At 40.7% G+C, this 15,232-nt stretch overlaps 1 protein-coding gene across 1 annotated transcript; it reads right to left on the reverse strand.

Moving 5' to 3' along the window:
* Positions 1 to 12,910: 12,910 nt before the first annotated feature.
* Positions 12,911 to 14,780, reverse strand: LOC135481430 (uncharacterized). The gene is made up of 2 exons (XM_064761253.1): positions 13,990 to 14,780; positions 12,911 to 13,898 (listed from the first exon to the last, which is right to left on the reverse strand). Exons 1-2 carry the CDS (start codon positions 14,778 to 14,780, stop codon positions 12,911 to 12,913), a joined length of 1,779 nt encoding a protein of 592 aa, XP_064617323.1.
* Between the last annotated feature and the right edge of the window lie 452 nt (positions 14,781 to 15,232).

Genomic DNA, 15,232 nt, shown 5'->3' on the forward strand with positions numbered 1-15,232 from the left:
AATACTTTTGGCTGTAGCGACAATTGAATGATCATTGATGTCATAGTCACGTGCCCAGCAACGGCTCTTACTCCATGGAAACCAGGGAAATTTGCAATTTTTTAAACAGCTGCCGATGCCTGGGCCAATTCCGCATCTTTTAGAACCTTACTGATGTGGTTCAGTGATCAGTTGTACTTTTTACAGCAGACTGTATCTAGTACCTTGTGTTTTTTTATGTACAAATGGTGTGGTTTTTCTACACGTAGATAAAGACATTGAGATTGTCTTGGACTTAGAAGTAAGACAATTGCTGGGTGAGTTAAATGGGCTTAGCCCAAAGATTTGACGTCTTCTGGGCTACAGAAGGGCACATAACTTACAGTCAAAAGTTGAATATAGTAATGACCAGTCGCGATTGTACATAGTAGATTGTATCCGATTTCAAATTAACAAAAAGACCAGGCAAAAATGCAAAAGTGGAAAAACTGTTCCAGTGCTGCTGGTAAGAGGCTAATCCGACGTATTTTGTCACGAGAAATCGAATGGTGCAAACCGCGTTGCTCTCCGACCAATACTTTTGGCTGTAGCGACAATTGAATGATCATTGATGTCATACTCACGTGCCCAGCAACGGCTCTTACTCCATGGAAACCAGGGAAATTTGCAATTTTTTAAACAGCGGCCGATGCCTGGCCCAATTCCGCATCTATTAGAACCTTATAGATGTGGTTCAGTGATCAGTTGTACTTTTTACAGCAGACTGTATCTAGTACATTGTGTTTTTTATGTACGAATGGTGTGGTTTTTCTACACGTAGATAAAGACATTGAGATTGTCTTGGACTTAAAAGTAAGACAATTGCTGGATGAGTTAAATGGGCTTAGCCCAAAGATTTGACGTCTTCTGGGCTACCGAAGGGCACATAACGTATAGTTAAAAGTTGAATATAGTAACGACCAGTCGCGATTGTGCATAGTACAGTGTATCCGATTTCAATTAACAAAAAGACCAGGCAAAAATGCAAAAGTGGAAAAACTGTTCCAGTGCTGCTGGTAAGAGGCTAATCCGACGTATTTTGTCACGAGAAATCGAATGGTGCAAACCGCGTTGCTCTCCGACCAATACTTTTGGCTGTAGCGACAATTGAATGATCATTGATGTCATAGTCACGTGCCCAGCAACGGCTCTTACTCCATGGAAACCAGGGAAATTTGCAATTTTCTAAACAGCTGCCGATGCCTGGGCCAATTCCGCATCTTTTAGAACCTTATTGATGTGGGTCACTGATCAGTTGTACTTTTTACAGCAGACTGTATCTAGTACCTTGTGTTTTTTATGTACAAATGGTGTGGTTTTTCTACACGTAGATAAAGACATTGAGATTGTCTTGGACTGAAAAGTAAGACAATTGCTGGGTGAGTTAAATGGGCTTAGCCCAAAGATTTGACGTCTTCTGGGCTACCGAAGGGCACATAACGTATAGTTAAAAGTTGAATATAGTAACGACCAGTCGCGATTGTGCATAGTACAGTGTATCCGATTTCAATTAACAAAAAGACCAGGCAAAAATGCAAAAGTGGAAAAACTGTTCCAGTACTGCTAGTAAGAGGCTAATCCGACGTATTTTGTCACGAGAAATCGAATGGTGCAAACCGCGTTGCTCTCCCACCAATACTTTTGGCTGTAGCGACAATTGAATGATTATTGATGTCATAGTCACGTGCCCAGCAACGGCTCTTACTCCATGGAAACCAGGGAAATTTGCAATTTTTTAAACAGCTGCCGATGCCTGGCCCAATTCCGCATCTATTAGAACCTTATAGATGTGGTTCAGTGATCAGTTGTACTTTTTACAGCAGACTGTATCTAGTACATTGTGTTTTTTATGTACGAATGGTGTGGTTTTTCTACACGTAGATAAAGACATTGAGATTGTCTTGGACTTAGAAGTAAGACAATTGCTGAGTGAGTTAAATGGGCTTAGCCCAAAGATTTGACGTCTTCTGGGCTACCGAAGGGCACATAACGTATAGTTAAAAGTTGAATATAGTAACGACCAGTCGCGATTGTGCATAGTACAGTGTATCCGATTTCAATTAACAAAAACACCAGGCAAAAATGCAAAAGTGGAAAAACTGTTCCAGTGCTGCTGGTAAGAGGCTAATCCGACGTATTTTGTCACGAGAAATCGAATGGTGCAAACCGCGTTGCTCTCCGACCAATACTTTTGGCTGTAGCGACAATTGAATGATCATTGATGTCATAGTCACGTGCCCAGCAACGGCTCTTACTCCATGGAAACCAGGGAAATTTGCAATTTTTTAAACAGCTGCCGATGCCTGGGCCATTTCCGCATCTATTAGAACCTTATAGATGTGGTTCAGTGATCAGTTGTACTTTTTACAGCAGACTGTATCTAGTACCTTGTGTTTTTTATGTACAAATGGTGTGGTTTTTCTACACGTAGATAAAGACATTGAGATTGTCTTGGACTTAGAAGTAAGACAATTGCTGGGTGAGTTAAATGGGCTTAGCCCAAAGATTTGACGTCCTCTGGGCTACCGAAGGGCACATAACTTACACTCAAAAGTTGAATATAGTAACGACCAGTCGCGATTGTGCATAGTACAGTGTATCCGATTTCAATTAACAAAAACACCAGGCAAAAATGCAAAAGTGGAAAAACTGTTCCAGTGCTGCTGGTAAGAGGCTAATCCGACGTATTTTGTGACGAGAAATCGAATGGTGCAAACCGCGTTGCTCTCCGACCAATACTTTTGGCTGTAGCGACAATTGAATGATCATTGATGTCATAGTCACGTGCCCAGCAACGGCTCTTACTCCATGGAAACCAGGGAAATTTGCAATTTTTTAAACAGCTGCCGATGCCTGGGCCAATTCCGCATCTTTTAGAACCTTATTGATGTGGGTCAGTGATCAGTTGTACTTTTTACAGCAGACTGTATCTAGTAATTTGTGTTTTTTATGTACAAATGGTGTGGTTTTTCTACACGTAGATAAAGACATTGAGATTGTCTTGGACTTAAAAGTAAGACAATTGCTGGATGAGTTAAATGGGCTTAGCCCAAAGATTTGACGTCTTCTGGGCTACCGAAGGGCACATAACGTATAGTTAAAAGTTGAATATAGTAACGACCAGTCGCGATTGTGCATAGTACAGTGTATCCGATTTCAATTAACAAAAAGACCAGGCAAAAATGCAAAAGTGGAAAAACTGTTCCAGTGCTGCTGGTAAGAGGCTAATCCGACGTATTTTGTCACGAGAAATCGAATGGTGCAAACCGCGTTGCTCTCCGACCAATACTTTTGGCTGTAGCGACAATTGAATGATCATTGATGTCATAGTCACGTGCCCAGCAACGGCTCTTACTCCATGGAAACCAGGGAAATTTGCAATTTTCTAAACAGCTGCCGATGCCTGGGCCAATTCCGCATCTTTTAGAACCTTATTGATGTGGGTCACTGATCAGTTGTACTTTTTACAGCAGACTGTATCTAGTACCTTGTGTTTTTTATGTACAAATGGTGTGGTTTTTCTACACGTAGATAAAGACATTGAGATTGTCTTGGACTGAAAAGTAAGACAATTGCTGGATGAGTTAAATGGGCTTAGCCCAAAGATTTGACGTCTTCTGGGCTACCGAAGGGCACATAACGTATAGTTAAAAGTTGAATATAGTAACGACCAGTCGCGATTGTGCATAGTACAGTGTATCCGATTTCAATTAACAAAAAGACCAGGCAAAAATGCAAAAGTGGAAAAACTGTTCCAGTGCTGCTAGTAAGAGGCTAATCCGACGTATTTTGTCACGAGAAATCGAATGGTGCAAACCGCGTTGCTCTCCCACCAATACTTTTGGCTGTAGCGACAATTGAATGATCATTGATGTCATAGTCACGTGCCCAGCAACGGCTCTTACTCCATGGAAACCAGGGAAATTTGCAATTTTTTAAACAGCTGCCGATGCCTGGCCCAATTCCGCATCTATTAGAACCTTATAGATGTGGTTCAGTGATCAGTTGTACTTTTTACAGCAGACTGTATCTAGTACATTGTGTTTTTTATGTACGAATGGTGTGGTTTTTCTACACGTAGATAAAGACATTGAGATTGTCTTGGACTTAGAAGTAAGACAATTGCTGAGTGAGTTAAATGGGCTTAGCCCAAAGATTTGACGTCTTCTGGGCTACCGAAGGGCACATAACGTATAGTTAAAAGTTGAATATAGTAACGACCAGTCGCGATTGTGCATAGTACAGTGTATCCGATTTCAATTAACAAAAACACCAGGCAAAAATGCAAAAGTGGAAAAACTGTTCCAGTGCTGCTTGTAAGAGGCTAATCCGACGTATTTTGTCACGAGAAATCGAATGGTGCAAACCGCGTTGCTCTCCGACCAATACTTTTGGCTGTAGCGACAATTGAATGATCATTGATGTCATAGTCACGTGCCCAGCAACGGCTCTTACTCCATGGAAACCAGGGAAATTTGCAATTTTTTAAACAGCTGCCGATGCCTGGGCCAATTCCGCATCTTTTAGAACCTTATTGATGTGGGTCAGTGATCAGTTGTACTTTTTACAGCAGACTGTATCTAGTAATTTGTGTTTTTTATGTACAAATGGTGTGGTTTTTCTACACGTAGATAAAGACATTGAGATTGTCTTGGACTTAAAAGTAAGACAATTGCTGGATGAGTTAAATGGGCTTAGCCGAAAGATTTGACGTCTTCTGGGCTACCGAAGGGCACATAACGTATAGTTAAAAGTTGAATATAGTAACGACCAGTCGCGATTGTGCATAGTACAGTGTATCCGATTTCAATTAACAAAAAGACCAGGCAAAAATGCAAAAGTGGAAAAACTGTTCCAGTGCTGCTGGTAAGAGGCTAATCCGACGTATTTTGTCACGAGAAATCGAATGGTGCAAACCGCGTTGCTCTCCGACCAATACTTTTGGCTGTAGCGACAATTGAATGATCATTGATGTCATAGTCACGTGCCCAGCAACGGCTCTTACTCCATGGAAACCAGGGAAATTTGCAATTTTCTAAACAGCTGCCGATGCCTGGGCCAATTCCGCATCTTTTAGAACCTTATTGATGTGGGTCACTGATCAGTTGTACTTTTTACAGCAGACTGTATCTAGTACCTTGTGTTTTTTATGTACAAATGGTGTGGTTTTTCTACACGTAGATAAAGACATTGAGATTGTCTTGGACTGAAAAGTAAGACAATTGCTGGATGAGTTAAATGGGCTTAGCCCAAAGATTTGACGTCTTCTGGGCTACCGAAGGGCACATAACGTATAGTTAAAAGTTGAATATAGTAACGACCAGTCGCGATTGTGCATAGTACAGTGTATCCGATTTCAATTAACAAAAAGACCAGGCAAAAATGCAAAAGTGGAAAAACTGTTCCAGTGCTGCTGGTAAGAGGCTAATCCGACGTATTTTGTCACGAGAAATCGAATGGTGCAAACCGCGTTGCTCTCCGACCAATACTTTTGGCTGTAGCGACAATTGAATGATCATTGATGTCATACTCACGTGCCCAGCAACGGCTCTTACTCCATGGAAACCAGGGAAATTTGCAATTTTTTAAACAGCTGCCGATGCCTGGCCCAATTCCGCATCTATTAGAACCTTATAGATGTGGTTCAGTGATCAGTTGTACTTTTTACAGCAGACTGTATCTAGTACATTGTGTTTTTTATGTACGAATGGTGTGGTTTTTCTACACGTAGATAAAGACATTGAGATTGTCTTGGACTTAGAAGTAAGACAATTGCTGAGTGAGTTAAATGGGCTTAGCCCAAAGATTTGACGTCTTCTGGGCTACCGAAGGGCACATAACTTATAGTTAAAAGTTGAATATAGTAACGACCAGTCGCGATTGTGCATAGTACAGTGTATCCGATTTCAATTAACAAAAAGACCAGGCAAAAATGCAAAAGTGGAAAAACTGTTCCAGTGCTGCTGGTAAGAGGCTAATCCGACGTATTTTGTCACGAGAAATCGAATGGTGCAAACCGCGTTGCTCTCCGACCAATACTTTTGGCTGTAGCGACAATTGAATGATCATTGATGTCATAGTCACGTGCCCAGCAACGGCTCTTACTCCATGGAAACCAGGGAAATTTGCAATTTTTTAAACAGCTGCCGATGCCTGGGCCATTTCCGCATCTTTTATAACCTTATTGATGTGGTTCAGTGATCAGTTGTACTTTTTACAGCAGACTGTATCTAGTACATTGTGTTTTTTATGTACGAATGGTGTGGTTTTTCTACACGTAGATAAAGACATTGAAATTGTCTTGGACTTAAAAGTCAGACAATTGCTGGATGAGTTAAATGGGCTTAGCCCAAAGATTTGACGTCTTCTGGGCTACCGAAGGGCACATAACGTATAGTTAAAAGTTGAATATAGTAACGACCAGTCGCGATTGTGCATAGTACAGTGTATCCGATTTCAATTAACAAAAAGACCAGGCAAAAATGCAAAAGTGGAAAAACTGTTCCAGTGCTACTGGTAAGAGGCTAATCCGACGTATTTTGTCACGAGAAATCGAATGGTGCAAACCGCGTTGCTCTCCGACCAATACTTTTGGCTGTAGCGACAATTGAATGATCATTGATGTCATAGTCACGTGCCCAGCAACGGCTCTTACTCCATGGAAACCAGGGAAATTTGCAATTTTTTAAACAGCTGCCGATGCCTGGGCCATTTCCGCATCTTTTATAACCTTATTGATGTGGTTCAGTGATCAGTTGTACTTTTTACAGCAGACTGTATCTAGTACATTGTGTTTTTTATGTACGAATGGTGTGGTTTTTCTACACGTAGATAAAGACATTGAAATTGTCTTGGACTTAAAAGTCAGACAATTGCTGGATGAGTTAAATGGGCTTAGCCCAAAGATTTGACGTCTTCTGGGCTACCGAAGGGCACATAACGTATAGTTAAAAGTTGAATATAGTAACGACCAGTCGCGATTGTGCATAGTACAGTGTATCCGATTTCAATTAACAAAAAGACCAGGCAAAAATGCAAAAGTGGAAAAACTGTTCCAGTGCTACTGGTAAGAGGCTAATCCGACGTATTTTGTCACGAGAAATCGAATGGTGCAAACCGCGTTGCTCTCCGACCAATACTTTTGGCTGTAGCGACAATTGAATGATCATTGATGTCATAGTCACGTGCCCAGCAACGGCTCTTACTCCATGGAAACCAGGGAAATTTGCAATTTTCTAAACAGCTGCCGATGCCTGGGCCAATTCCGCATCTTTTAGAACCTTATTGATGTGGGTCACTGATCAGTTGTACTTTTTACAGCAGACTGTATCTAGTACCTTGTGTTTTTTATGTACAAATGGTGTGGTTTTTCTACACGTAGATAAAGACATTGAGATTGTCTTGGACTGAAAAGTAAGACAATTGCTGGATGAGTTAAATGGGCTTAGCCCAAAGATTTGACGTCTTCTGGGCTACCGAAGGGCACATAACGTATAGTTAAAAGTTGAATATAGTAACGACCAGTCGCGATTGTGCATAGTACAGTGTATCCGATTTCAATTAACAAAAAGACCAGGCAAAAATGCAAAAGTGGAAAAACTGTTCCAGTGCTGCTAGTAAGAGGCTAATCCGACGTATTTTGTCACGAGAAATCGAATGGTGCAAACCGCGTTGCTCTCCGACCAATACTTTTGGCTGTAGCGACAATTGAATGATCATTGATGTCATAGTCACGTGCCCAGCAACGGCTCTTACTCCATGGAAACCAGGGAAATTTGCAATTTTTTAAACAGCTGCCGATGCCTGGGCCAATTCCGCATCTTTTAGAACCTTACTGATGTGGTTCAGTGATCAGTTGTACTTTTTACAGCAGACTGTATCTAGTACCTTGTGTTTTTTATGTACAAATGGTGTGGTTTTTCTACACGTAGATAAAGACATTGAGATTGTCTTGGACTTAGAAGTAAGACAATTGCTGGGTGAGTTAAATGGGCTTAGCCCAAAGATTTGACGTCTTCTGGGCTACAGAAGGGCACATAACTTACAGTCAAAAGTTGAATATAGTAATGACCAGTCGCGATTGTACATAGTAGATTGTATCCGATTTCAAATTAACAAAAAGACCAGGCAAAAATGCAAAAGTGGAAAAACTGTTCCAGTGCTGCTGGTAAGAGGCTAATCCGACGTATTTTGTCACGAGAAATCGAATGGTGCAAACCGCGTTGCTCTCCCACCAATACTTTTGGCTGTAGCGACAATTGAATGATCATTGATGTCATAGTCACGTGCCCAGCAACGGCTCTTACTCCATGGAAACCAGGGAAATTTGCAATTTTTTAAACAGCTGCCGATGCCTGGCCCAATTCCGCATCTATTAGAACCTTATAGATGTGGTTCAGTGATCAGTTGTACTTTTTACAGCAGACTGTATCTAGTACATTGTGTTTTTTATGTACGAATGGTGTGGTTTTTCTACACGTAGATAAAGACATTGAGATTGTCTTGGACTTAGAAGTAAGACAATTGCTGAGTGAGTTAAATGGGCTTAGCCCAAAGATTTGACGTCTTCTGGGCTACCGAAGGGCACATAACGTATAGTTAAAAGTTGAATATAGTAACGACCAGTCGCGATTGTGCATAGTACAGTGTATCCGATTTCAATTAACAAAAAGACCAGGCAAAAATGCAAAAGTGGAAAAACTGTTCCAGTGCTGCTGGTAAGAGGCTAATCCGACGTATTTTGTCACGAGAAATCGAATGGTGCAAACCGCGTTGCTCTCCGACCAATACTTTTGGCTGTAGCGACAATTGAATGATCATTGATGTCATAGTCACGTGCCCAGCAACGGCTCTTACTCCATGGAAACCAGGGAAATTTGCAATTTTTTAAACAGCTGCCGATGCCTGGCCCAATTCCGCATCTATTAGAACCTTATAGATGTGGTTCAGTGATCAGTTGTACTTTTTACAGCAGACTGTATCTAGTACATTGTGTTTTTTATGTACAAATGGTGTGGTTTTTCTACACGTAGATAAAGACATTGAAATTGTCTTGGACTTAAAAGTAAGACAATTGCTGGATGAGTTAAATGGGCTTAGCCCAAAGATTTGACGTCTTCTGGGCTACCGAAGGGCACATAACGTATAGTTAAAAGTTGAATATAGTAACGACCAGTCTCGATTATGCTTAGTACAGTGTATCCGATTTCAATTAACAAAAAGACCAGGCAAAAATGCAAAAGTGGAAAAACTGTTCCAGTGCTGCTAGTAAGAGGCTAATCCGACGTATTTTGTCACGAGAAATCGAATGGTGCAAACCGCGTTGCTCTCCGACCAATACTTTTGGCTGTAGCGACAATTGAATGATCATTGATGTCATAGTCACGTGCCCAGCAACGGCTCTTACTCCATGGAAACCAGGGAAATTTGCAATTTTTTAAACAGCTGCCGATGCCTGGGCCAATTCCGCATCTTTTAGAACCTTATTGATGTGGTTCAGTGATCAGTTGTACTTTTTACAGCAGACTGTATCTAGTACCTTGTGTTTTTTATGTACAAATGGTGTGGTTTTTCTACACGTAGATAAAGACATTGAGATTGTCTTGGACTTAGAAGTAAGACAATTGCTGGGTGAGTTAAATGGGCTTAGCCCAAAGATTTGACGTCTTCTGGGCTACAGAAGGGCACATAACTTACAGTCAAAAGTTGAATATAGTAATGACCAGTCGCGATTGTACATAGTAGATTGTATCCGATTTCAAATTAACAAAAAGACCAGGCAAAAATGCAAAAGTGGAAAAACTGTTCCAGTGCTGCTGGTAAGAGGCTAATCCGACGTATTTTGTCACGAGAAATCGAATGGTGCAAACCGCGTTGCTCTCCGACCAATACTTTTGGCTGTAGCGACAATTGAATGATCATTGATGTCATAGTCACGTGCCCAGCAACGGCTCTTACTCCATGGAAACCAGGGAAATTTGCAATTTTTTAAACAGCGGCCGATGCCTGGCCCAATTCCGCATCTATTAGAACCTTATAGATGTGGTTCAGTGATCAGTTGTACTTTTTACAGCAGACTGTATCTAGTACATTGTGTTTTTTATGTACGAATGGTGTGGTTTTTCTACACGTAGATAAAGACATTGAGATTGTCTTGGACTTAGAAGTAAGACAATTGCTGAGTGAGTTTAATGGGTTTAGCCCAAAGATTTGACGTCTTCTGGGCTACCGAAGGGCACATAACATATAGTCAAAAGTTGAATATAATAATGACCAGTCGCGATTGTACATAGTACAGTGTATCCGATTTCAATTAACAAAAAGACCAGGCAAAAATGCAAAAGTGGAAAAACTGTTCCAGTGCTGGTGGTAAGAGGCTAATCCGACGTATTTTGTCACGAGAAATCGAATGGTGCAAACCGCGTTGCTCTCCGACCAATACTTTTGGCTGTAGCGACAATTGAATGATCATTGATGTCATAGTCACGTGCCCAGCAACGGCTCTTACTCCATGGAAACCAGGGAAATTTGCAATTTTTTTAAACAGCTGCCGATGCCTGGGCCATTTCCGCATCTTTTAGAACATTATTGATGTGCGTCAGTGATCAGTTGTACTTTTTACAGCAGACTGTATCTAGTACATTGTGTTTTTTATGTACGAATGGTGTGGTTTTTCTACACGTAGATAAAGACATTGAGATTATCTTGGACTTAAAATGAAGACAATTGCTGGATGAGTTAAATGGGCTTAGCCCAAAGATTTGACGTCTTCTGGGCTACCGAAGGGCACATAACGTATAGTTAAAAGTTGAATATAGTAACGACCAGTCGCGATTGTGCATAGTACAGTGTATCCGATTTCAATTAACAAAAAGACCAGGCAAAAATGCAAAAGTGGAAAAACTGTTCCAGTGCTGCTGGTAAGAGGCTAATCCGACGTATTTTGTCACGAGAACTCGAATGGTGCAAACCGCGTTGCTCTCCGACCAATACTTTTGGCTGTAGCGACAATTGAATGATCATTGATGTCATAGTCACGTGCCCAGCAACGGCTCTTACTCCATGGAAACCAGGGAAATTTGCAATTTTCTAAACAGCTGCCGATGCCTGGGCCAATTCCTCATCTTTTAGAACCTTATTGATGTGGGTCACTGATCAGTTGTACTTTTTACAGCAGACTGTATCTAGTACCTTGTGTTTTTTATGTACAAATGGTGTGGTTTTTCTACACCTAGATAAAGACATTGAGATTGTCTTGGACTGAAAAGTAGGACAATTGCTGGATGAGTTAAATGGGCTTAGCCCAAAGATTTGACGTCTTCTGGGCTACCGAAGGGCACATAACGTATAGTTAAAAGTTGAATATAGTAACGACCAGTCGCGATTGTGCATAGTACAGTGTATCCGATTTCAATTAACAAAAAGACCAGGCAAAAATGCAAAAGTGGAAAAACTGTTCCAGTGCTGCTGGTAAGAGGCTAATCCGACGTATTTTGTCACGAGAAATCGAATGGTGCAAACCGCGTTGCTCTCCCACCAATACTTTTGGCTGTAGCGACAATTGAATGATCATTGATGTCATAGTCACGTGCCCAGCAACGGCTCTTACTCCATGGAAACCAGGGAAATTTGCAATTTTTTAAACAGCTGCCGATGCCTGGCCCAATTCCGCATCTATTAGAACCTTATAGATGTGGTTCAGTGATCAGTTGTACTTTTTACAGCAGACTGTATCTAGTACATTGTGTTTTTTATGTACGAATGGTGTGGTTTTTCTACACGTAGATAAAGACATTGAGATTGTCTTGGACTTAGAAGTAAGACAATTGCTGAGTGAGTTAAATGGGCTTAGCCCAAAGATTTGACGTCTTCTGGGCTACCGAAGGGCACATAACTTATAGTTAAAAGTTGAATATAGTAACGACCAGTCGCGATTGTGCATAGTACAGTGTATCCGATTTCAATTAACAAAAAGACCAGGCAAAAATGCAAAAGTGGAAAAACTGTTCCAGTGCTGCTGGTAAGAGGCTAATCCGACGTATTTTGTGACGAGAAATCGAATGGTGCAAACCGCGTTGCTCTCCGACCAATACTTTTGGCTGTAGCGACAATTGAATGATCATTGATGTCATAGTCACGTGCTCTTACTCCATGGAAACCAGGGAAATTTGCAATTTTTTAAACAGCTGCCGATGCCTGGGCCATTTCCGCATCTTTTATAACCTTATTGATGTGGTTCAGTGATCAGTTGTACTTTTTACAGCAGACTGTATCTAGTACATTGTGTTTTTTATGTACCGTCAAGTGGGGCTACTTTGAACATTTTTTTGCATTGACTTCATCTCCATTCAAACATTTTGGTGCCCGTGGCATATTCAAAGTACACATTTTGGGTGACACACAAGGCCTTACTGAATCTGCAAGTCAAATCTGAAATACAGCAGAACTTATGTAATTTTTTTTTATTTAATGAGTGTTCAATGTTACCCTAAATATGGGGATACTTTGAACACGCAACACAACTCCTCTTGTGTCCAATGATTCAGTGACATATTGATTACATTGAACACTTTTTGGACTTTTAAAAAAGAAAGAAACAAACACAAAATCTGCTTTCTGATTTTAAACATAATTTCACCAACTTAAAGCTCTGCGTACATGCATGAACATATACGGATTATAACTGTTGACTATAATTGTGATTCATCTTGGGTTTAACGCCTACCCCAAGGCACAAATGAACAATCCAATTTCACAACTCAGTATGCTGAACACAGAAATGATGTATATTTCAAGGATAAACTGGCAGTGTAATCCCTGAGGGCAATGATTATGAGCATGTAGCCAATACAATGTTCCGGCTTCAAAATTAAGAACTGGAGCCTTGGACAATTTACTGAAGACTTTCAGTGTAGCACCGTAGTTCTTTCCCTGAAAATTCAAATCTGTTCCTTCTCAGTTGAGTTGGTGGTGACAGTCTCTTCTTGAGTTGAACTTTCTCAACATATCCAATGTCTGGTTTATCAGGCCAGTGAAAAGTGAATGGGGCTTTCTGAGAACGGCGCAAAAACTTCATCTCATAGTCTCCATTATCTGATTGAACAAATTCGCCCACATAGTGTTTTCGTGTCTTTTTACCGCAAAATTCGACAATATAAAACATCCCGTTCATTGGTTCTGTGTCTTTCATTGCTGTTCTTTCGTCTTGATCAAAGTCTTCTCCTTCAAGCTCACTCTCCCCTGGTTCCGTCTCTCCAGCATCGCTGTAATCTGAATCTGAACATACTACGTCTTGTTCTGAAAGAGATATGTCAGTGTCGCTGTCGTCACTGGTGTCCATGATACTATGAGTATTACCAGACATATTACTTCCAGTACCAGCACTTGTACTCTGTATATCTTCTGAGCTTATACTTTTACCAGGCTCAACTGTCACTTTCTTCCTTCTTTGTTTTGGCACTTCATCAACTCCACGCAAGGTCTGCAACAAATCAATCACTGCTTCAGAGACATTTAAATCAGTGTCCATATTAACATTCTGTTCTGCATCTGGTAGATCTTTCAAAGCTTTACTTTGGTCAAAAGGATGAATGCCACACTTCTGGAATCCAGAGACAAGATTTGCACTGGTTTCAGTCCCGTCGGGATAGAGCTTGCAGTGCAATTTCTTCAGAAGATGTGGAAAATCGTCTTTGTTAAGAGTGGCAGATTTTTTCTTTGCACTTGATTTCCATTCATCCAAGATACTTCTCCAGAGTCTCTTTAACGGTCCGTAAAAGGCCACATCAAGGGGCTGCAGAAGATGTGTTGAATTTGCAGGTAGGCAAGTGAATATAATGTTGTTTTCCTTTGCGAGTTTCAATACTGTATCACTAAAATGGCTGCTTAAGTTATCCCCGATGATCACTTTTCGTCCTGACAATTTCCTTGTCTGATTCACAAACACTGTTTCAAACCAGTCCTGTAAAGCACTGTGAGTCAAACCAACCGCTTTTGCTACGATTGTATCGTGTGTTGGTAGGCGTACCTTCAGTCCATGTGGACCATATGTGTTCAGCCTTGTACACCACATAAATAGGAAGCATTTCACCTGCTGCCGAACCACAAAACATGACGGACGTTGAGGCTTTTGTGCTATTTCTGATCCTTTCTGGGTATTTCACACCTCTTTTGAATATACATTTTTTGATTCCAGGATCGTCAGCCAAGTTTGTTTCGTCGTAATTAAAAATATGTGTTGGTGGTATTGGGCTACCGTCTACATTTTGAAGTGTGCCCTTGAGGTTATCAAAGTAAGATTTCACAGATTCGGACGACACTTTGGCTCTCGCTGTCTTTATGTTTTGGCATAGGCGACGAGTGAGGTGACCCTTGTGACGTTTTAAGAAGTTGAAAGCCCACTCTCTTGATGGAAGATTATGTTTAAATTGCTTTACGGTCTTCCCTACCTTTGATAGGTAGGTTTTCACCAGAAGTCTTAAGTCCAGTATATCAAATGGGAATCCCCACTCAGACACCACTTTTACGTGGTTTACCAGACTTGCTTCTTCTTCGTCGCTTAAAGCAGTAGGGCGACCTGGGGCGTTTGCGTATTTCTTGTTAATTTTGTGAGATAATGTTCCTAACGGGATGCAATACTCTTTGCATGCTTTCCTTAGACTCAAGCGCCCAGTTCGAACAGCTTCAATTGCTGCAGCAAGCTGTTCATCATCATATGCTTTGTATCTCCTGGTACCAGGGCGACTCTTGTAAGTTCTCACCATCTGAAAGGCAACAATGTCTAGCTGTGAATAATTAGTGTGGGTAGGCTTTCAGGATTTCATTTGGAACGAATTCATTAAGACGACTATAACACTTTTTGGGTAGACAATATTATTCAATAAAAAAACTGGTAATTAGTGGACATTTGTACTGAAGGTACATGCACAAGCTGGTAAATTTAAAACTGAAAAGAATAATGTGCCCAGCATTGAATTTAAACTTCTGTCATTATAAAATCACAGAGCACATTTTAATTTTTGAGCACCTGTGGAACAACATATATGTATACAAATGCTTTAGACCGAATAAAAACGATGTTTTACATCAGCATTAACTTACTTTATTTCAGATTTAGCATCATGAATTTATTAATCTATTATCTTTATTATAACTTTGAACGGCAGGGTAACTTTGAACACTGTTCAAAGTTGCCCCACAAAAACTGGCTTGTCGA

This window comes from Liolophura sinensis, unplaced genomic scaffold, assembly GCF_032854445.1.
Source record: "Liolophura sinensis isolate JHLJ2023 unplaced genomic scaffold, CUHK_Ljap_v2 scaffold_97, whole genome shotgun sequence".
In the NCBI taxonomy this organism is placed as follows: domain Eukaryota; kingdom Metazoa; phylum Mollusca; class Polyplacophora; order Chitonida; family Chitonidae; genus Liolophura; species Liolophura sinensis.